Source organism: Mugil cephalus, chromosome 10, assembly GCF_022458985.1.
Source record: "Mugil cephalus isolate CIBA_MC_2020 chromosome 10, CIBA_Mcephalus_1.1, whole genome shotgun sequence".
Classification (NCBI taxonomy): Eukaryota; Metazoa; Chordata; class Actinopteri; order Mugiliformes; family Mugilidae; genus Mugil; species Mugil cephalus.
This window is the reverse complement of record NC_061779.1, coordinates 16,447,609-16,471,340: the sequence shown is the minus strand read 5'-3', so window position 1 is coordinate 16,471,340 and position 23,732 is coordinate 16,447,609. Positions and strand designations below refer to the sequence as shown.

The following is a 23,732-nucleotide window of genomic DNA, read 5'->3' as shown; positions in this document are numbered from 1 at the left end:
TAAAAAAAAAAAAAAAAAATGAATCCTCCTCTTTGGCTCACTTAACAGGTAGATCCACATTCTTATTATGAAAACTGTGTGCAAGACTCATGCGCCTGTGACACTGGAGGAGACTGTGAATGTTTCTGCACAGCTGTTGCAGCTTACGCCCAAGCGTGTAGTGAGGCTGGTGTCTGTGTTTCATGGAGATCTCCAACTATCTGTCGTAAGTAGACCCTGTTTTGGTTTCCCTAAATAATCATGACTCCGACATAGAATCCGTCATAGTTAATATAGCCCGTACAAAAGGATCAGTCCTCAGTCCTAATATATATCTTCGCTGACAAGGCCACGTTTCATTGGATAAAGAGTTTATTTAACCTGGTTAAAAGGGGAGGGAAATGTAGGACGTGGAACAGAAAGAATGGCAGGGTTGAGGGGAAGGGATGGAAGGGTCTAGGAGATGACCTGATGAATGGCATGTAATCGATCGTAAGTGGTGGATAAGCCAAGTGTGGATACGGGAACCCAGAGAGTGAGATTCAGGCTGGGGGGACATTGACTCCTTGACCCCAAAGAGAATTTGTAGAGGCGAGTTGGATGGGCCCTTCTAATGTCGTTGGGATGGCTGTGTATGTAGCCATGGTAGGCTTGGGATGTTCATCTTCCAAGTATTTTAATGAGGTGGTCAGGTACACCTTGGCTGGAAGCGGTGGATGCAGCTCCGATACGAAATGAGTGGCTGGAAAAACGACTTTGGGGTATCCATGTTCTGGTCAGGACTTGGCAAAGATGGAAGTGAAACTAGAATCGTGTTGCTGTTCCGTCTGATCCAGTTATGAATAGTGGATCTTGAGGGGATGCATGTTGGGCTAGTTTGGCATTCACATAGTTTTGCAGCGGCTCGAAAGGGCTTAGGATGGAGTTTAGGCGGAAGAGGTGAATAGGATGTGACAGTCCGAGCTGGTCAGTCTTGCTTCTGTTGAGGTTGAACACCATAGTGTTCAGAGAGTGGAAGTAAATGTCAGGCAGGCTGGCATGTTAGGATGGATCGTAAAACGTCGAAGAAGCTGTGAATTCAGAACAGTGGAGAAACAGCGGAGAAACAGCGGAGAAACAGCGGAGGAATAGTGGAGGAACAGCAGAGGAACCTGAAGAACGCTAAGAGGAATCAATCGAGGGTTTCAGGTAACTAACTCAAGGGGTGTGGATGCAACGAGTTAGGAGAGTTGCTGTGAGAGGTGGCTGTTTCAGAGCTGTCCAGGGTTCTGCTTCCATAAACCTTTAGTTAACATACTTACGTGTAGATGGGAAATGGAAGGACAAGTAATTCCAGTTATTAGTTTAGTGAAGAAGCTGATGCTTCTGGTGTAGGCCGGCCTGGATGGTAGATGTTTTGATTGTTTGGATGGAATGGGTGTACGTGATGAAGCTAATAAAGGAGGCAACGTCTAGTGAAGGGAAAGGCAGTTGGAGGGATGTATAGAAGGTTTTGAAACAGTTCCAGCCGGTGTAGTATGAAGATAGTGTAGCAGGTGAAAGGCTGTTTAAGATGGACACCTGCAATGCGGACGCAAAGAGGTGGAGCTGAGGTCTTCGTTGAAGGAGTCCTGTTTGGTAGGGTTGTGAGGACAACTGGGGCAGGAATGAGCACCGCCACAGAAGGAGCAGGTATGAAGAAATCAGCAGCGTGGGTTATCTGCAACCTAGGTTGTTGAAATTGTTACAGACCATCCGCGCGTCCTGGCAAAGTATGGTGGGTCTTCCTCGTCTGTCTGAGTTCTGTGGCCATGGACAGAAGATGGGGATTGTAGCTTGGGAAGGGTAAGAAGAGGATGGGGCAGTGGGAGGGGGTGGAGCGCCCGGAGAAAGGCATGAAAATACAGATTTAGGCTGGTGGATGATGATGTTGGTGCACACTGACGGGTTGTGGATGAACCGGGAGACCTGGGTGAGTGTGTGTTGTTGGTCTGGTAGTGGAGATGGAGTTTTGGAGAAGTTGGAAAAGCTTGTAAAAGCTTTTTATCAGTGCAGTGGAACCGAGCGCCCTTCTCCGTCAGGGTGCACTGGAGGCGGGCGACTGTCCAATCTGCCACAGTAGTCGGGTGAAAAGGAGTTCTGGCCGGAGGGGGGGTGATGGTGGAAGAGCGGCCAGTGCAGCGTCTTGTTGCCAGCTAGCTATGCTGGCTTCTGAATGGATTTGGTTTGGGTGAGTGGAGGAGGTGAGGAATGACGGTTGGAGTGACTGTATGAAGGTCGATGAATGATGTTGTTGGGAGAGGTGACTAGCTGGTGGCGGTGGGGAGAGGAGGTGGACGGAATAGGAGAATCTAGGATGATTGACAGAAAAACAAAAGATTCGCTGTTGGACGCGTCAAGGACCAAATCGAGATTCATGGTGGAAATAACCAATCTGATGAGTAGTATCAGTGCTAAAGAAACTCATTGAGAACTGAGCCAAATGGGAGAGGAGAGGTCGGATGCGCCTAAATAAACAGGTGCAGGTATCTTGATGGTTGAGGTGCGGTCTTGTTCCTGAACTTAAGTTATTTAACTTCATTAATGGAGAACGTGTCAGATGGGGTTTTCGTTCACAGAAATAGTGATCTTAGTAGTCTTTAAATATCTTATTATATAATATATGTGGTGGTGTGTGACACATCTTATGTGTTTCCTTCCTAGCTGCCTATTGTGATTTCTACAATACCCATGATGGGTGCACGTGGCATTACAGGCCTTGCCAGACACCTTGTTACAAGACTTGTTTGTATCCAGAAGGAATTTTTAACGCCTCGATACCCAAACTGGAAGGTAAGTTGCTGTTGAGAACATATTGTCAGGCCTTACATTTGAGAAACATGTGGAACTAAGATGTAATGTCTACAATGTGCTTTTCACAGGTTGTTACCCTATATGCCCAGACGATAAGCCCATATATGATGAGAACAAGGGGATATGTGTGGATGTTTGTGAAGGTTGCTATTACAATGGGACTCTTTATGAAGAAAATGAAGTTATTTACAACGTCACTGACAACAAGGGAATGTGCTACTATGCAATCTGTAAGCTCAATACATCCAGTTGACAGGGATATCCGTACAACCACAACAACACAACGCCAACATCCACATCGCGCATCATCTGCATACACACCTCAGCCTCACAACATGCTCACTTCAACCAGTGACAGATGTTAACTACAACCACAACAACTACACCCACCCTACTCCACTTGCTAAACACCGGACGGTCAACTACAACCACCATAAGCTACACCACAACACTCCACTACTCATACACTCTGCTCCAACACGCCAACTACAACCCCAGTAACTATAACACAACAACTCTGCACTACCCAATTGTAGTAACACACGTGCAGTGTCAACTACAACCACTAACAGAACACACTATCCAACTGAGTAACTACCCCGTGAACATTCAACTACAAACACCACAGCAAACCCACAAATTCCAACTGTAAAGCTCAACTACACCATAACACATACTACAATCTGTCAGATGCTCAACTAACCCGTGACAGTGTCAACTGACAACCAAGCTAAGCCACATATCCAACTGAAAGTAATACACCGTGAAGTGGTCAACTAACAAACAACGCCACACCTACTCACTCGTAGCTCAACTACACTAGGTCAACTACAACAACAGCTACACCACACTCTACCAACTGTAAGCTCATACTACAATCCGTGACTGTCATACAACCACACAACTACACCACACCTACTCCAACTGTAAGCTCAACTACACCGTGACAGGTCAACTAACAACAACCACTCACAACTCACCAATGTAGCTCAACATCTGTCAGTCAACTACTAACTACCGTCCATTCAACTACAACCACGTCAAACTACACCTACACACTACTCCAACTGTAAGCTCAACTACACCCGTGACAGTGTCAACTACAACCACCACACATCACCACACACCTACTCAACTGTGAAGGCTCAAACTACACCACCGTGACTGTAGTCAACTACACCACGCACAACTCAACACCAACTACACCACTCCAACTGTAAGCTCAACTACACCCGTGACAGGTCAACTACAACCACCACACACACCCACACTACTCCAACTGTAAGCTCAACTACACCCGTGACGTGTCAACTACAACCACACACAACCCACACCTACTCCAACTGTAAGCTCAACTACACCCGTGACGTGGTCAACTACAACCACCACAACTACACCCACACTACTCCACGTAACTCAACTACACCGTGACAGGTCAATACAAACCACATCACACCCTTCTACTCCAACTGTAAGCTCAACTACACCCGTGACAGTGTCAACTACAACCACACAACTACACCCACACCTACTCCAACTGTAAGCTCAACTACACCCGTGACAGTGTCAACTACAACACACAGCTACACCCACAACCTACTCCAACTGTAAGCTCAACTACACCCTGGACAGTGTCAACTACAACCACCACAACTACACCTACACCTACTCCAACTGTAAGCTCAACTACACCCGTGACAGGTCAACTACAACCAAACACTCTACAAACACCACACTACTCCAACTGTAGCTCAACTACACCCGTGACCGTGTCAACTACAACCACACAACTACACCTACACCTACTCCAACTGTAAGCTCAACTACACCCGTGACAGGTCATAAACTACACAACACCAGCAACCCACATACTATTCCAACTGTAGCTCAACTACACCCGTGACAGGGTCAACTACAACCACCACAACTACACCCACACCTACTCCACTGTAGCTCAACTACACCCGTGACAGGGGTCAACTACAACCACCACAGCTACACCCACACTACTCCAACTGTAGCTCAACTACACCCGTGACCGTGTCAACTACAACCACCACAACTACACCTACACCTACTCCAACTGTAAGCTCAACTACACCCGTGACCGTGTCAACTACAACCACCACAGCTACACCCACACCTACTCCAACTGTAAGCTCAACTACACCCGTGACCGTGTCAACTACAACCACCACAACTACACCCACACCTACTCCAACTGTAAGCTCAACTACACCCTGACAGGGTCAACTACAACACCACAGCTAACACCCACAACTACTCCAACTGTAAGCTCAACATTACACTCAACGTTGACTCACGTGATCAACTTACAAAACCACCAAACTACACCTACACCTACTCCAACTGTAAGCTCAACTACACCCGTGACAGGTCACAACTAAACCCAACTCACAGCTACACCACACAACTACTCCAACTGTAAGCTCAACTACACCCGTGACCGTGTCAACTACAACCACCACAACGACACCTACACCCACTCCAACTGTAAGCTCAACTACACCCGTGACAGGATCAACGACAACCACCACAACTACACCCACAACTACTCCAACTGTAAGCTCAACCACACCTTCTACTCCAACTGTAAGCTCAACTACACCCGTGACAGTGTCAACTACAACCACCACAACTACACATACACCTACTCCAACTGTAAGCTCAACTACACCCGTGACAGGGTCAACTACAACACCACACTAACACCCACTCCACTTCATCAGACTATCAACCACTCACACCTATCCACTGTGCTCAACTACACCTACGCAACTACAACCCACACTCACACACCTCCCAACTGTAAGCTCAACTACACCCGTGACCGTGTCAACTACAACCACTACAACTACACCCACACCTACTCCAACTGTAAGCTCAACTACACCCGTGAGCATGTCAACTACAACCACCACAGCAACACCCACAACTATTCCAACTGTAAGCTCAACTACACCCGTGACAGGGTCAACTACAACCACCACAACTACACCCACACCTACTCCATCTGTCAGCTCAACTACACCGTGACAGTGTCAACTACAACCACCACAGCTACACCCACACCTACTCCAACTGTAAGCTCAACTACACCCGTGGACGTGTCAACTACAACACCACAACTACACCCACACCTACTCCAACTGTAAGCTCAATACACCCGTGACAGTGTCAACTACAACCAACCCACAGCTACACCCACACACACTACTCCAACTTAAGTCAACACACTCGACTCCAACTGTAGCTCAACTACACCGTGACCGTGTCAACTACAACCACCACAGCTACACCCACACCTACTCCAACTGTAAGCTCAACTACACCCGTGACAGGGTCAACTACAACAACCACAGCTACACCCACACATCTACTCCAACTATAAGCTCAACCACACCTTCAACTCCAACTGTCAGCTCAACTACACCCGTGACCAGTGTCAACTACAACCACACACAACTACACCTACACCTACTCAACTGTAAGCTCACTACACCCGTACAGGGTCAACTACAACCACCACGCAACACCACAACTATCCAACTGTAAGCTCAACTACACCGTGACAGGTCAACTACAACCACCACAACTACACCCACACCTACTCCACTGTAAGCTCAACTACACCCGTGACAGTGTCAACTACAACCACCACACTACACCACACCTACTCCAACTGTAAGCTCAACTACACCGTGACATGTCAATACAACACCACAAACACCACACCTACTCCAACTGTAAGCTCAACTACACCCGTGACAGTGTCAACTACAACCACCACAGCTACACCCACACCTACTCCAACTGTAAGCTCAACTACACCCGTGACCGTGTCAACTACAACCACCACAACTACACCCACACCTACTCCAACTGTAAGCTCAACTACACCCGTGACAGGGTCAACTACAACACCACAGCAACACCACACATCCAACGTCCACTATACAGGCAATCACCACACTCACAACTACTCAACTGTAAGCTCAACTACACCCGTGACAGGTCAACTACAACCACACAACTACACCCACACTACTCCAACTTAAGCTCAACTACACCCGTGACAGTGTCAACTACAACCACCACAGCTACACCCACACCTACTCCAACTGTAAGCTCAACTACACCGTGACAGTGTCAACTACAACCACCACAACTACCCCACACCTACTCCAACTGTAAGCTCAACTACACCGTGACAGTGTCAACTACAACACCACACTACACCACACCTCTCACTACCAACTATACAGGTCAAACACACCTCAACTCCACACACATGTAAGCTCAACTACACCCGTGACCGTGTCAACTACAACCACCACACACACCTACACCCACTCTCTCAACTGTAAGCTCAACTACACCCGTGACAGGTCAACTAAACCAACAACCCACACTACTCCAACAAGCTCACTAACCTACGGGTAACTCAACACACACCTCAACTACCAACTGTCAAGCTCAACTACACCCGTGACAGTGTCAACTACAACCCCCACACACACCACACCTACTCCAACTGTAAGCTCAAACACCTACAGTCATACACACCATCACCACTACTCACTGTAGTCAACTACACCGACAGGTCACTACACACCACACCACCAACTACTCCAACTGTAAGCTCAACTACACCCGTGACAGTGTCAACTACAACCACCACAACTACACCCACACCTACTCCAACTGTAAGCTCAACTACACCCGTGACAGTGTCAACTACAACCACCACAGCTACACCCACACCTACTCCAACTGTAAGCTCAACTACACCCGTGACAGTGTCAACTACAACCACCACAACTACACCACACCTACTCCAACTGTAAGCTCAACTACACCCGTGACAGTGTCAACTACAACCACCACAACTACACCCACACATCACTCCAACTATAAGCTCCACCACACCTTCAACTCCAACTGTAAGCTCAACTACACCCGTGACCGTGTCAACTACAACCACCACAACTACACCTACACCTACTCCAACTGTAAGCTCAACTACACCCGTGACAGGGTCAACTACAACCACCACAACTACACCCACAACTACTCCAACTGTAAGCTCAACACTCAACTCCAACTTCAGTAACTACACCGTGACAACGTGTCAACTACACCACCAACAACTACAACCTCACACCTACTCCACTGTCAAGCTCAACTACACCCGTGACAGTGTCAACTACAACCACCACAGCTACACCCACACCTACTCCAACTGTAAGCTCAACTACACCCGTGACAGTGTCAACTACAACCACCACAACTACACCCACACCTACTCCAACTGTATACAAGTGTACAACAACTAACACACACTACTCAACTGTAGTCTATAACCTACAAAACTACACCACCACAGCTACACCCACACCTACTCCAACTGTAAGCTCAACTACACCCGTGACAGTGTCTAACACACACCACCACAACTACACCCAACACCTACTCCAACTGTAAGCTCAACTACACCCGTGACCGTGTCAACTACAACCACCACAGCTACACCCACACCTACTCCAACTGTAAGCTCAACTACACCCGTGACAGTGTCAACTACAACCACCACAGCTACACCCACACCTACTCCAACTGTAAGCTCAACTACACCCGTGACAGTGTCAACTACAACACACCACACACTACCCACAAAGCCACTACTCCTAACTAAAGCTCAACCACACCGTCTACTCCAACTGTCAGCTCAACTACACCCGTGACAGTGTCAACTACAACCACCACAACTACACACACACCTACTCCAACTGTAAGCTCAACTACACCCGTGACAGGGTCAACTACAACCACCACACCAACTACCCACAACAACTACTCCACTGTAAGCTCAACTCACCACCGTGACCATGTCAACTACAACACACCACCACAACTACACCCACAACTACTCCACTACTCAGTAAGCTCAACTACACCCGTGACAGTGTCAACTACAACCACCCAACACACTCAACCACACACTACTCCAACTGTAAGCTCAACTACACCCGTGACAGTGTCAACTACAACCACCACAACTACACCACACCTACTCCAACTGTAAGCTCAACTACACCCGTGACAGTGTCAACTACAACCACCAACTACACCCACACTCCATAACTCACTCCCTACATCAACTCAACCACACTCCCAACTGTCAGCTTAGCTCAACTACACCCGTGACAGTGTCAACTACAACCACCACAACTACACCACACTACTCCAACTGTAAGCTCAACTACACCCGTGACAGTGTCAACTACAACCACCACACCACTACACCACACTACTCCAACTGTAAGCTCAACTACACCCGTGACAGTGTCAATACAACCAACAACACTACACTACAACTCAACTGTAGCTCAACTAACCGTACTCAACCAACACCCATACCCATAACTACCAACTGTAAGCTCAACTCTACACCACGTAACCATCCTGTGCTCAACTACACCCACAGTGTCAACTCCACCACACTACCCACACCTACTCCAACTGTAATCTCAACTACACCCGTGACAGGGTCAACTACAACCACCACAGCTACGTCCACAACTACTCCAACTGTAAGCTCAACTACACCCGTGACAGTGTCAACTACAACCACCACACTACCACACCCAACTACTACTCCAACTGTAAGCTCACAACTACACCACGTGACATGTCGTCAACTACAACAACCACATCACCCACACCACTACCCTACTACTCAACTTAACACACCTGTCAACTCCAACTCACTTCATACACACCCCGTGACAGTGTCAACTACAACCACCACAGCAACACCCACAACTATTCCAACTGTAAGCTCAACTACACCCGTGACAGGGTCAACTACAACCACCACAACTACACCCACACCTACTCCATCTGTCAGCTCAACTACACCCGTGACAGTGTCAACTACAACCACCACAGCTACACCCACACCTACTCCAACTGTAAGCTCAACTACACCCGTGACAGTGTCAACTACAACCACCACACAACTACACCCACACACATATCCAACATATAAGCTCAACTACACCCGTGACCGGATCAACTACAACCACCACAGCTACAACCACACCTACTCCAAGTGTAAGTTCAACTACACCCGTGACAGTGTCAACTACAACCATCATAACTACACCCACACCTACTCCAACTGTGAGCTCAACCACACCCGTGACAGGGTCAACTACAACGACCACAACTACACCCACACTCTACTCCAACTGTAAGCTCAACCCCTACAACTCCATGTACAGCTCAACTACAACACCACATGTCACTACACCACACTACACCACTACTCCAACTGTAAGCTCAACTACACCCGTGACAGTGTCAACTACAACCACCACAGCTACACCCACACCTACTCCAATTTAGCTAAACGCTATCCAACTCACTCAACTACCCGTGACAGGTCAACTACAACCACCACAACTACACCCACACCTACTCCACTGTAGCTCAACTACACCCGTGACAGTGTCAACTACAACCACCACACTACACCCACACCTACTCCAACTGTAAGCTCAACTACACCCGTGACAGTGTCAACTACAACCACCACAACTACACCCACACCTACTCCAACTGTCAGCTCAACTACACCCGTGACAGTGTCAACTACAACCACCACAACTACACCCACACCTACTCCAACTGTAAGCTCAACTACACCCGTGACAGTGTCAACTACAACACACAACTAACCCACACTATCCAACTTAAGCTCAACTACACAGTACAGTCAACTACAACCACCACCTACACCAACTACTCCACTGTCAGCTCAACTACACCCGTGACAGTGTCAACTACAACCACCACAACTACACCACACACTACTCCAACTGTAAGCTCAACTACACCCGTGACAGTGTCAACTACAACAACCACAGCTACACCCACACCATTACTCACCAACCTTATAACGCGCTCAACTACACCCGTGACAGTGTCAACTACAACCACCACAACTACACCCACACCTACTCCAACTGTAAGCTCAACTACACCCGTGACAGGGTCAACTACAACCACCACAACTACACCCACACCTACTCCAACTGTAAGCTCAACTACACCTTCTACTCCAACTGTAAGCTCAACTACACCCGTGACAGTGTCAACTACAACCACCACAACTACACCCACACCTACTCCAACTGTAAGCTCAACTACACCCGTGACAGTGTCAACTACAACAACCACAGCTACACCCACACCATTTACTCCAACTGTAAGCTCAACTACACCCGTGACAGTGTCAACTACAACCACCACAACTACACCCACACCTACCCCAACTGTAAGCTCAACTACACCCGTGACAGGGGTCAACTACAACAACCACAGCTACACCCACACCATTACTCCAACTTAAGCTCAACCCTACAACTCCACTGTAGTCAACTACACGTGCGTGTCAACTACAACCACCACAACTACACCCACACCTACTCCAACTGTAAGCTCAACTACACCCGTAACAGTGTCAACTACAACCACCACAACTACACACCCACACCTACTCCAATTATAGCTCAACTACACCCGTGACAGGGTCAACTACAACCACACCAACTACACCCACACCTACTCCAACTGTAAGCTCAACTACACCCGTGACCGTGTCAACTACAACCACCACAACTACACCCACACCTACTCCAACTGTAAGCTCAACTACACCCGTGACAGTGTCAACTACAACAACCACAGCTACACCCACCACCATCTCACTACTACACCTGACGTTCAACTAACCACACCTCAAACTACCAACTGTAAGCTCAACTACACCCGTGACAGTGTCAACTACAACCACTACACACTACCACTACACCATACTTCATCAACTGTAAGCTCAACTACACCCGTGACAGGGTCAACTACACCACACAACTACACCACACTACTCCACTTACTCAACTACCTTTAAATCAACACCACACACCCCAATTACTCCAACTGTAAGCTCAACTACACCGTGACAGTGTCAACTACACCACCACAACTACACCCACACCTACTCCAACTGTAAGCTCAACTACACCCGTGACAGTGTCAACTACAACCACCACAACTACACCCACACCTACTCCAACTGTAAGCTCAACTACACCCGTGACAGGGTCAACTACAACCACCACAGCAACACCCACAACTACTCCAACTGTAAGCTCAACTACACCCGTGACAGTGTCAACTACAACCACCACAACTACACCCACACCTACTCCAACTGTAAGCTCAACTACACCCGTGACAGTGTCAACTACAACCACCACAGCTACACCCACACCTACTCCAACTGTAAGCTCAACTACACCCGTGACAGTGTCAACTACAACCACCACAACTACACCCACACCTACTCCAACTGTAAGCTCAACTACACCCGTGACAGTGTCAACTACAACACCACATACACCCACACACTACTCCAACTATAAGCTCAACCACATCTTCAACTCCAACTGTAAGCTCAACTACACCCGTGACAGGCTCAACTACAACCACCACAACTACACCCACACCTACTCCAACTGTAAGCTCAACTACACCCGTCACAGGGTCAACTACAACAACCACGACAACTACACCCACACCTTCTACTCCAACTGTAAGCTCAACTACACCCGTGACAGTGTCAACTACAACCACCACAACTACACCCACACCTACTCCAACTGTAAGCTCAACTACACCCGTGACAGTGTCAACTACAACCACCACAACTACACCCACACCTACTCCACTGTAAGCTCAACTACACCCGTGACAGTGTCAACTACAACCACCACAGCTACACCCACACCTACTCCAACTGTAAGCTCAACTACACCCGTGACGTGTCAACTACAACCACCACAACTACACCACACCTACTCCAACTGTAAGCTCAACTACACCCGTGACAGTGTCAACTCACAACCACCACACTTATCACTAGCTCACACCTTCAACTCCAACTGTCAGCTCAACTACACCCGTGACCGTGTCAACTACAACCACCACAACTACACCTACACCTACTTCAACTGTAAGCTCAACTACACCCGTGACAGGGTCAACTACAACAACCACAGCTACACCCACACCATCTACTCCAACTATGAGCTCAACCACACCTTCAACTCCAACTGTCAGCTCAACTACACCCGTGACCGTGTCAACTACAACCACCACAACTACACCTACACCTACTCCAACTGTAAGCTCAACTACACCCGTAACAGGGTCAACTACAACCACCACACCAACACCCACAACTATTCCAACTGTAAGCTCAACTACACCCGTGACAGGGTCAACTACAACCACCACAACTACACCCACACCTACTCCACCTGTCAGCTCAACTACACCCGTGACAGTGTCAACTACAACCACCACAGCTACACCCACACACTACTCCAACTGTAAGCTCAACTACACCCGTGACAGTGTCAACTACAACCACCACAACTACACCCACACCTACTCCAACTGTAAGCTCAACTACACCCGTGACAGTGTCAACTACAACCACCACAGCTACACCCACACCTTCTACTCCAACTGTAAGCTCAACGACACCAACAACTACTCCAACTGTAAGCTCAACTACACCCGTGACCGTGTCAACTACAACCACCACAACTACACCCACACCTACTCCAACTGTAAGCTCAACTACACCCGTGACAGGGTCAACTCAACACCACACTACACCACACACACTCCTATACCAAACACACCTTCACTCCAACTGTAAGCTCAACTACACCCGTGACCGTGTCAACTACAACCACCACAACTACACCCACACCTACTCCAACTGTAAGCTCAACTACACCCGTACAGTGTCAACTCAACCTACAACCACCATCACTAACTAGTCACCACACCCACTCCAACTTAGCTCAACTACACCCGTGACCGTGTCAACTACAACCACCACACTACACCTACACCTACTCAACTGTAAGCTCAACTACACCCGTGACAGTGTCAACTACACACACACCACAACTACTCCAACTACTCACAACTTCAACTGTAACGCTCAACTAACCCGTGACAGTGTCAACTACAACCACCACAACTACACCTACACCTACTCCAACTGTAAGCTCAACTACACCCGTAACAGGGTCAACTACAACCACCACAGCAACACCCACAACTACTCCAACTGTAAGCTCAACTACACCCGTGACAGGGTCAACTACAACCACCACAACTACACCCACACCTACTCCAGAGCTAACTACACGCTGTCAACTACAACCCACAGTCACCCACTACTCCACGTCAACTACAACACACCACGATCAACTACACCCACACCTCTACTCCAACTGTAAGCTCAACTACACCGTGACAGTGTCAACTACAACCACCACACTACCCACACCTACTCCAACTGTAAGCTCAACTACACCCGTGACAGTGTCAACTACAACCACCACAACTACACCCACACCTACTCCAACTGTAAGCTCAACTACACCCGTGACAGTGTCAACTACAACCACCACAGCTACACCCACACCATTTACTCCAACTGTAAGCTCAACTACACCCGTAACCGTGTCAACTACAACCACCACAACTACACCTACACCTACTCCAACTGTAAGCTCAACTACACCCGTAACAGGGTCAACTACAACAACCACACTACACCCACACCATCTTATACTCAACTATACAGCTCAACACCACTCCCACTCTCAACTGTAAGCTCAACTACACCCGTGACCAGTGTCAACTACAACCACCACAACTACACCACACCTACTCCAACTGTAAGCTCAACTACACCGTGACAGTGTCACTAAAACACACAGCTAACCACACCATCTACTCACTAAGCTCAACCACACCTTCACTCCAACTGTCAGCTCAACTACACCCGTGACCGTGTCAACTACAACAAACCACTCACACTAACTACCTACACCTACTCTACAACGTAAGCTCAAACTACACCCCATGAACAGGTGTCAACTACAACAACCACAAGCTACACCACACCATCCATTACTCCAACTAAAGCTCAACCACACTACCAACTCCCAACTGTAAGCTCAACTACACCGTGACAGTGTCAACTACAACCACCACAGCTACACCCACACCATTACTCCAACTGTAAGCTCATAACACACCGTAACGTGTCAACTACACACCACCAACACAACACCTACACAACTATCCAACTGTAAGCTCAACTACACCCGTGACAGGGTCAACGACAACACCACAACTACACCCACAACTACTCCAACTGTCAGCTCAACTACACCCATTACAGTGTCAACTACAACCACCACAGCTACACCCACACCTACTCCAACTGTAAGCTCAACTACACCCGTGACAGTGTCAACTACAACCACCACAACTACACCCACACCTACTCCATCTGTCAGCTCAACTACACCCGTGACAGTGTCAACTACAACCACCACAGCTACACCCACAACCTACTCCAACTTAAAGCTCAACTACACCCGTGACAGTGTCAACTACAACCACCACAGCCATACCCACACCTTCTACTCCAACTGTAAGCTCAACGACACCCGTGACCGTGTCAACTACAACACCACACAACTACACCCACACACTACTCCAACTGTAAGCTCAACTACACCCGTGACAGTGTCAACTACAACAAACCACAGCTACACCCACACCAATGTACTCATAACTATAAGTCATACAACCACACGACACTCAACTACCAACTGTCAGCTCAACTACACCCGTGACCGTGTCAACTACAACCACCACAACTACACCCACACCTACTCACACTGTAAGCTCAACTACACCCATGACAGTGTCAACTACAACCACCACAGCTACACCCACACCTACTCAACTAGCTCCAATCTGTAACTACACACCACACTAACCACAACTACCACTGTCAGCTCAACTACACCCGTGACAGTGTCAACTACAACCACCACAGCTACACCCAAACCTACTCCAACTGTAAGCTCAACTACACCCGTGACAGTGTCAACTACAACCACCACAACTACACACACACCTACTCCAACTGTAAGCTCAACTACACCAGTGACAGGGTCAACTACAACCACCACAGCTACGCCCACAACTACTCCAACTATAAGCTCAACTACACCCGTACAGTGCTTAACTACAACCACCACAACTACACACTCCACACTCTCTACTCACCAAACTGTCAGCTCAAACTACACCCGTGACAGTGTCAACTACAACCACCACCTACCACGTAGCCACTACACCACATTTACGTACCACACTACGTAAGCTCAACTACACCCGTACCGTGTCAACTACAACCACCACAACTACACCTACACCTACTCCAACTGTAAGCTCAACTACACCCGTAACAGGGTCAACTACAACCACCACAGCAACACCCAACTATCTAATACCAACTGTGTAAGCTCAACACCACAAACCCCCCGTATCAACTGTAGTCAACTACAACCACCACAACTACACCCCAACCAACCTACTCCAACTGTAAGCTCAACTACACCGTGACAGTGTCAACTACAACACCACACTACACCCACACCTACTCCAACTGTAAGCTCAACTACACCGTAACCGTGTCAACTACAACCACCACAACTACACCACACTACACCTACTCCAATTATAAGCTCAACTACACCCGTGACAGTGTCCAACTACAACTACACTCACCACAGTACAACCCAACACCCTTACTCCAACTGTAAGCTCAACTACACCCGTGACAGTGTCAACTACAACCACCACAACTACACCCACACCTACTCCAACTGTAAGCTCAACTACACCCGTGACAGTGTCAACTACAACAACCACAGCTACACCCACACCATCTACTCCAACTATAAGCTACAACACAACACCTCAACTCCAACCTGTCAACTTAGCTCAACTACACCCGTGACCGTGTCAACTACAACCACCACAACTACACCTACACCTACTTCAACTGTAAGCTCAACTACACCCATGACAGGGTCAACTACAACAACCACAGCTACACCCACACCATCTACTCCAACTATAAGCTCAACCACACCATCAACTCCAACTGTCAGCTCAACTACACCCGTGACCGTGTCAACTACAACCACCACAACTACACCCACAACTATTCCAACTGTAAGCTCAACTACACCCGTGACAGGGTCAACTACAACCACCACAACTACACCCACACCTACTCCATCCGTCAGCTCAACTACACCACGTGTACACGTGCTCAACTACAAACCACCACAAGCTACACCCACACCTACTCCACAACTGTCCAAGCTCAACTACACATCCCACTGGTACCACGTGTCAACTACAACCACACACAACTACACCCACACCTACTCCAACTGTAAGCTCAACTAACCCGTGACAGTGTCAACTACAACCACCACAGCTACACCCACACCTACTCCAACTGTAAGCTCAACTACACCCGTGACGTGTCAACTACAACCACCACAACTACACCCACACCTACTCCAACTGTAAGCTCAACTACACCCGTGACAGTGTCAACTACAACAACCACAGCTACACCCACACCATCTACTCCAACTATAAGCTCAACCACACCTTCAACTCCAACTGTCAGCTCAACTACACCCGTAACAGTGTCAACTACAACCACCACAACTACACCTACACCTACTTCAACTGTAAGCTCAACTACACCCGTGACAGGGTCAACTACAACAACCACAGCTACACCCACACCATCTACTCCAACTATAAGCTCAACCACACCTTCAACTCCAACTGTCAGCTCAACTACACCCGTGACCGTGTCAACTACAACCACCACAACTACACCTACTCCAACTGTAAGCTCAACTACACCCATAACAGGGTCAACTACAACCACCACAGCAACACCCACAACTATTCCAACTGTAAGCTCAACTACACCCGTGACCGTGTCAACTACAACCACCACAACTACACCCCACAACTTAGCTCAACTACACCCGTACAGGTCAACTACAACTCCACAGCTACACCACACTATCCAACTGTAAGCTCAACTAAAACCCCGTGACAGTGTCAACTACAACCACCACAACTACACCCACACCTACTCCACCTGTCAGCTCAACTACACCCGTGACAGTGTCAACTACAACCACCACAGCTACACCCACACCTACTCCAACTGTAAGCTCAACTACACCCGTGACAGTGTCAACTACAACCACCACAACTACACCCACACCTACTCCAACTATAAGCTCAACTACACCAGTGACAGTGTCAACTACAACCACCACAGCTACACCCACACCTACTCCAACTGTAAGCTCAACTACACCGACGTGTCAACTACAACCACCACAACTACACCCACAACTACTCCAACTGTAAGCTCAACTACACCCGTGACAGTGTCAACTACAACAACCACAGCTACACCCACACCATTTACTCCAACTGTAAGCTCAACTACACCCGTGACAGTGTCAACTACAACCACCACAACTACACCCACACCTACTCCAACTGTAAGCTCAACTACACCCGTAACCGTGTCAACTACAACCACCACAACTACACCCACACCTACTCCAATTATAAGCTCAACTACACCCGTGACAGTGTCAACTACAACCACCACAGCTACACCCACACCTACTCCAACTGTAAGCTCAACTACACCCGTGACCGTGTCAACTACAACCACCACAACTACACCCACACCTACTCCAACTGTAAGCTCAACTACACCCGTGACAGTGTCAACTACAACAACCACAGCTACACCCACACCATCTACTCCAACTATAAGCTCAACCACACCTTCAACTCCAACTGTCAGCTCAACTACACCCGTGACCGTGTCAACTACAACCACCACAACTACACCTACACCTACTCCAACTGTAAGCTCAACTACACCCGTGACAGTGTCAACTACAACAACCACAGCTACACCCACACCATCTACTCCAACTATAAGCTCAACCACACCTTCAACTCCAACTGTCAGCTCAACTACACCCGTGACCGTGTCAACTACAACCACCACAACTACACCTACACCTACTCCAACTGTAAGCTCAACTACACCCGTGACAGGGTCAACTACCACAACCACAGCTACACCCACACCATCTACTCCAATTGTAAGCTCAACCACACCTTCAACTCCAACTGTAAGCTCAACTACACCCGTAACCGTGACAACTACAACCACCACAACTACACCTACACCTACTCCAACTGTAAGCTCAACTACACCCGTGACAGGGTCAACTACAACCACTACAGCAACGTCCACAACTACTCCAACTGTGAGCTCAACTACAGTAGTGACCGTGTCAACTACAACCACCACAACGACACCTACACCTACTCCAACTGTGAGCTCAACTACACCCGTGACAGTGTCAACTACAACCACCACAACTACACCCACACCTACTCCAACTGTAAGCTCAACTACACCCGTAACAGGGTCAACTACAACCACCACAGCAACACCCACAACTACTCCAACTGTAAGCTCAACTACACCTCCACCCCCATCTCCACCTCCAACCCCAATGTGTCCTGAATGGAATGTCACGGTAGGACTTTTAAAATATATGGCACATCTACAGTATTTGATGTTGCAATTTATTGGTCTATTAAATATTTATCAACATATCTATTTTTTTTTCTTTAAGCAAAATGAGACATTCTACTTGTGCAACTGCACCATGGCCAGATGCATTGCGAACAATACAATTGAAATAGTTCCGTATGAATGTCCACCAATTAAGGAAATAACTTGCACCAACGGCAAGAAACCAGTTCTTGTTTATGATCAACATTCCTGCTGCCAGCATTATGTTTGTGACTGTAAGTCATTTTCTCAGTAAAATAATCAGTAATACAAATTTACAGTGTGGTATTGTTATTGACCTGTTTGTTTTTCTTTTAAATATGTTTTAGATTGGACTTTCGATTTGAACTTCTTTGTTTATTTTCAGGTGTATGTGAAGGTTGGGGAGATCCTCATTACATCACATTTGATGGTTCCTTCTATAGTTATCAAGGAAACTGCACTTACGTATTGATGGAAGAGATGTCACCAAAACATAATTTGAAAATTTATATTGACAATGTATTTTGCAATCCCACTGAAGATGTTTCTTGTCCAAGATCAATAATAATATCATACAGATCAGAGGTTGTCAAACTCATAAATCATAATCTTAACGGAGCAGCAAAGTTGGAGGTAAGACTGCTGCTGTCATTAAGAAATTTAAGACTTTAAGACTAACTTAAAGTAGATCACTATGATTAATATAAACAGAATACATTTTATTTTCTTGTCTCATACTGTTTTATACTTTTTCTGTAGGCATTGAAAAATGGAGTAAGTCAGAAACTACCTTATTCACAACAAGGTGTTAAGATCATGAATTCTGGCATTCACTTGATTTTTGAGATCCCTCACCTAAAAGTGGTCATTACATTTGGAATCACTGGCTTTAGTGTTACCCTTCCATTTCAAGAATTTGGCAAAAACACACAGGGCCATTGTGGTAAGAACTCTCTTTTTTTGGCCACATTGGCCAACCTCTAGCCAGACTACAATATTAATGGTTTGTGATTACTGTCAGGAACATGTAACAACAACCAAGCTGATGACTGCATGTTGCCTGGAGGCAAGCTAGTGGAAAGTTGTGCAGTGATGGCAGACTACTGGCCTGCAAAGGACTTTAACGAACCCCACTGCCTAATACCACCTGTACACCCCACTAATGTACCTGAACCATTGCCATCTGAAACTCCATGCAACCAAGACTCCATGTGCAACCTGCTTATGAGCAGGTAGACATTATTTCATCCATTGTAGTAGCTCACATCAACCACAATAGTGTTGACATGTTGTTTTATTTTGTTTTGTCTTTTTCCTTTACAGTGTCTTTGCAGAGTGCCATCGCTTTGTTTCTCCAGAGAATTTCTATAGGGGCTGTGTGTTTGACAGCTGTCATGTTTCCAACCCAGCAGTTGAGTGCACCAGTTTGCAGACATATGCTGCTGCCTGTGCTCAGGCTGGGGTTTGCCTCCACTGGAGGAATCACACTACACTGTGTGGTAAGAAACCGCCCACAATTTTATTGTAAATGCTGGGATCGCTGGAATCAGAAGAGGATGTTCTTAACAGTACATTTAATTATACAGAGAATGTTGAAGGTTGGTATGCATGTGTTAAAAAGAAACTCTTGTTCTTTTCATAACTCACAGCCAGCGACTGCCCATCAAACAGAGTTTACAAGCCATGCGGTCCTGTAGAACAGCCAACCTGTCAAGCCAAGTAAGTTTCTACAAAAATTAAGTGTTTTCATTATGCATTTCATTGTACAATTTAGCATTCCCTGAGACAAAAGTGATAATATGTGTTTATAGCAACAAGTAGACAGTGAATCAATTTATATGAAAGACATAACATGGAAGAACATTTCATTTTTTATTATTTAATTTTACAGCCCTAGCGAACCAACCATGAACTTTACCACTGAGGGCTGCTTTTGTCCTGACGGAATGATACTCTTTAACAAAGAATCTGGAATATGTGTAGAAAAGTGTGGTAAGTCCAGTGCGCTGTATATTCTCAAGTGTTACCATTACACAGACTATACTCGATCTGTCATGAAGTCCGACTGCATTGTTCATTCTTACAGGATGTCTCGATCCTGAAGGCATTCCTCGTGAGGTGAGTTGAGTCTTTTGTTCATGCCCAGTTAAAATCCTAAACTGTTGTGTTGACTTGACAGAGAAAATGAATTCACAATTTTTCTTTTATTCTTTAAGTTTAATGAGAGGTTTGAGTACAAATGCCAGGACTGCATCTGTGATGAGTCTAGCAAGACTGTGAGTTGCAAGCCTAAGGTTTGCCCAGTACCTTCCCCTCCCACAGTGGACTGCAGCGGTGCAGGTTTTGTCCTTGTCAGCCAGCCTGATCCAACAGACCCCTGCTGTTCCACTTCTGTTTGCCGTAAGACACTTTTCATCAATAATACATATTTGTCTTTTAACACTTTCTTATTATTTATTTCCTGATAGCTGTCACTGAATGTGGTTCTGAATACCACATAATAATGGCTTTGTCATCTCCACAGAATGTCAATTCAACACATGCCCTATCCTCAATGTGGACTGTGAGACTGGACACAGACCAATCATCAGTGTGCCTGCAGGGAAATGCTGTCCAGAAAAAACATGTGGTAAACTCATATATTGGATATATTGGATTAATATAAAACTAAATGACCACTTTCACTTTATTCACATTGTCCTTGCTCATCTTTTCCTATTTCCTAGCTCCTAAAAGAGTTTGTGTCCACCAAGATGTTGAATACCAGGTAGAGAGAGGGAGTAGACATATTTAGTTATTACTATACACCTTTTACTTTCAGTGATGAACAGCTCAAGTTTGAACACATTTGTTCTTCATTTTTCAGCCTGGTTCTTCAGTTCCTGTAAATCATCAGTGTCAGAAATGTAACTGTTCGAACGACCTTGACCCAATATCTGGTTTATTCAAAATAATTTGTGAGTTCCCGCCCTGTGAAGAAGAGTGTCCACTGGTAAGAGGAATTATAGCATGTATGCTCATATACATCCCACAATGAAACTTGTTTTCTGGATGGCATATTCAGTGTGAGAATTAACTTGGCTATTTCACTATCCCCTCTCTCAGGGTTATGAATATGTAGAAACTGATACATCGGCATGCTGTGGGAAGTGTGTACAGAAACACTGTGTCGTACAAGTTAATGAAACCGAGAAGCTCCTGATGGTACGTTGGATCATCTTTGTGCGTTGTGTCTCCACATGTTAATGTTTAGCAACCTCAGTGTTTTAATATCTGTGTTTCTACTCCTTTCATACTCCTCCATCTCACCACTCTCCAGCCAGGAGAAACCTGGTCACCACCTGACAATCAGTGTGAGGATTACACCTGTGTTAAGAGTGGTGATACATTAACCGTAATGAAATCACACACTGTCTGCCCACCATTCCAAGAGAGCAATTGCCAACCTGTAAGTATCACATTCAATACGTATGCATGGATGATGCCTGTGTGAACAGAAGTAAATTTGGTTTATTGTATTTTGCTCCTTAGGACACTATTCAGACTGCAGCTAATGGCTGCTGTAAAATTTGTGAGTATGATATTTTCATTCCTTTTCAGGCGGAAGTTGTACCTTGATTAAAAATAAAAATTAACCAAATTATTTTGTTTTTTCAAAAGGTGTGGAGATAGAAAAGGGCTGCAAGTTAATGCCCATGAAAACACTTGTCAATCACAAAGACTGTCAGTCTGACCACGAGGTAGATATGCCATATTGTGAAGGATCCTGCAACACTTTCACCAAGTAAGGATAACATTACTACTGTGACTCATCTTCTGGAAAAGTGTCGTTCAGTTTACCAGTAACCCTTAATTGTATTAGCAATAAACCTGACCTCTGCTTTCTTCAGGTATTCTCAAGCAGCAGGTTCTGTGGAGCATTCATGTTCCTGCTGTAAAGAGACACGCTTCAGCAATCGCACCGTTGAATTGGTCTGTCTGAATGGAGAGAAGGTCCCTTACACCTACATTCATGTGGAGGAGTGTGGGTGTGGACTCACAGACTGCACCAGAACTGCTGGACATGCTGTTCGCAGGAAGCGAAGCTTCACACGGCTGTGATGCCGTGATGATGATCTGTCGTCACATTAATGAATGTCGGACGCAGAGGTTCCCACATTGTCCTAAAAATCATTACTGTTTATCTCTTACAAAGTAATTCCCATTGTAGATGGAGTATTACTCAGCTGATCAAATAAAAATATGCAACTCA

General features: G+C 46.6%; 1 protein-coding gene across 1 annotated transcript in view; it reads left to right on the top strand.

Moving 5' to 3' along the window:
* The window catches only part of LOC125014624 (mucin-2-like), a 30,463-nt gene extending 6,731 nt beyond the window's left edge, over positions 1 to 23,732 (top strand). The window contains 55 exon segments of the mRNA XM_047595869.1: positions 49 to 205; positions 2,662 to 2,790; positions 2,880 to 3,041; positions 3,164 to 3,228; positions 4,867 to 5,004; positions 5,209 to 5,487; positions 5,743 to 5,856; positions 6,086 to 6,173; positions 7,495 to 7,659; positions 7,765 to 7,929; positions 8,015 to 8,286; positions 8,289 to 8,554; positions 9,110 to 9,356; positions 9,705 to 9,832; positions 9,885 to 10,170; positions 10,374 to 10,451; positions 10,685 to 11,202; positions 11,293 to 11,382; positions 11,384 to 11,620; positions 11,677 to 11,725; positions 11,878 to 12,304; positions 12,336 to 12,619; positions 12,821 to 13,276; positions 13,278 to 13,558; positions 13,626 to 13,683; positions 14,002 to 14,152; positions 14,234 to 14,481; positions 14,757 to 14,827; positions 15,069 to 15,339; positions 15,341 to 15,351; positions 15,795 to 16,014; positions 16,166 to 16,240; positions 16,550 to 16,746; positions 16,788 to 17,110; positions 17,273 to 17,338; positions 17,341 to 17,789; positions 17,917 to 18,211; positions 18,214 to 19,358; positions 19,560 to 19,734; positions 19,866 to 20,127; positions 20,260 to 20,423; positions 20,502 to 20,712; positions 20,804 to 20,979; positions 21,130 to 21,199; positions 21,372 to 21,472; positions 21,567 to 21,598; positions 21,697 to 21,880; positions 22,005 to 22,109; positions 22,207 to 22,247; positions 22,347 to 22,472; positions 22,586 to 22,684; positions 22,800 to 22,928; positions 23,012 to 23,051; positions 23,141 to 23,264; positions 23,371 to 23,732. Of these exon segments, the coding sequence (XP_047451825.1) occupies positions 49 to 205; positions 2,662 to 2,790; positions 2,880 to 3,041; positions 3,164 to 3,228; positions 4,867 to 5,004; positions 5,209 to 5,487; positions 5,743 to 5,856; positions 6,086 to 6,173; positions 7,495 to 7,659; positions 7,765 to 7,929; positions 8,015 to 8,286; positions 8,289 to 8,554; positions 9,110 to 9,356; positions 9,705 to 9,832; positions 9,885 to 10,170; positions 10,374 to 10,451; positions 10,685 to 11,202; positions 11,293 to 11,382; positions 11,384 to 11,620; positions 11,677 to 11,725; positions 11,878 to 12,304; positions 12,336 to 12,619; positions 12,821 to 13,276; positions 13,278 to 13,558; positions 13,626 to 13,683; positions 14,002 to 14,152; positions 14,234 to 14,481; positions 14,757 to 14,827; positions 15,069 to 15,339; positions 15,341 to 15,351; positions 15,795 to 16,014; positions 16,166 to 16,240; positions 16,550 to 16,746; positions 16,788 to 17,110; positions 17,273 to 17,338; positions 17,341 to 17,789; positions 17,917 to 18,211; positions 18,214 to 19,358; positions 19,560 to 19,734; positions 19,866 to 20,127; positions 20,260 to 20,423; positions 20,502 to 20,712; positions 20,804 to 20,979; positions 21,130 to 21,199; positions 21,372 to 21,472; positions 21,567 to 21,598; positions 21,697 to 21,880; positions 22,005 to 22,109; positions 22,207 to 22,247; positions 22,347 to 22,472; positions 22,586 to 22,684; positions 22,800 to 22,928; positions 23,012 to 23,051; positions 23,141 to 23,264; positions 23,371 to 23,581 (10,911 nt within the window). The 3' untranslated portion in view covers positions 23,582 to 23,732.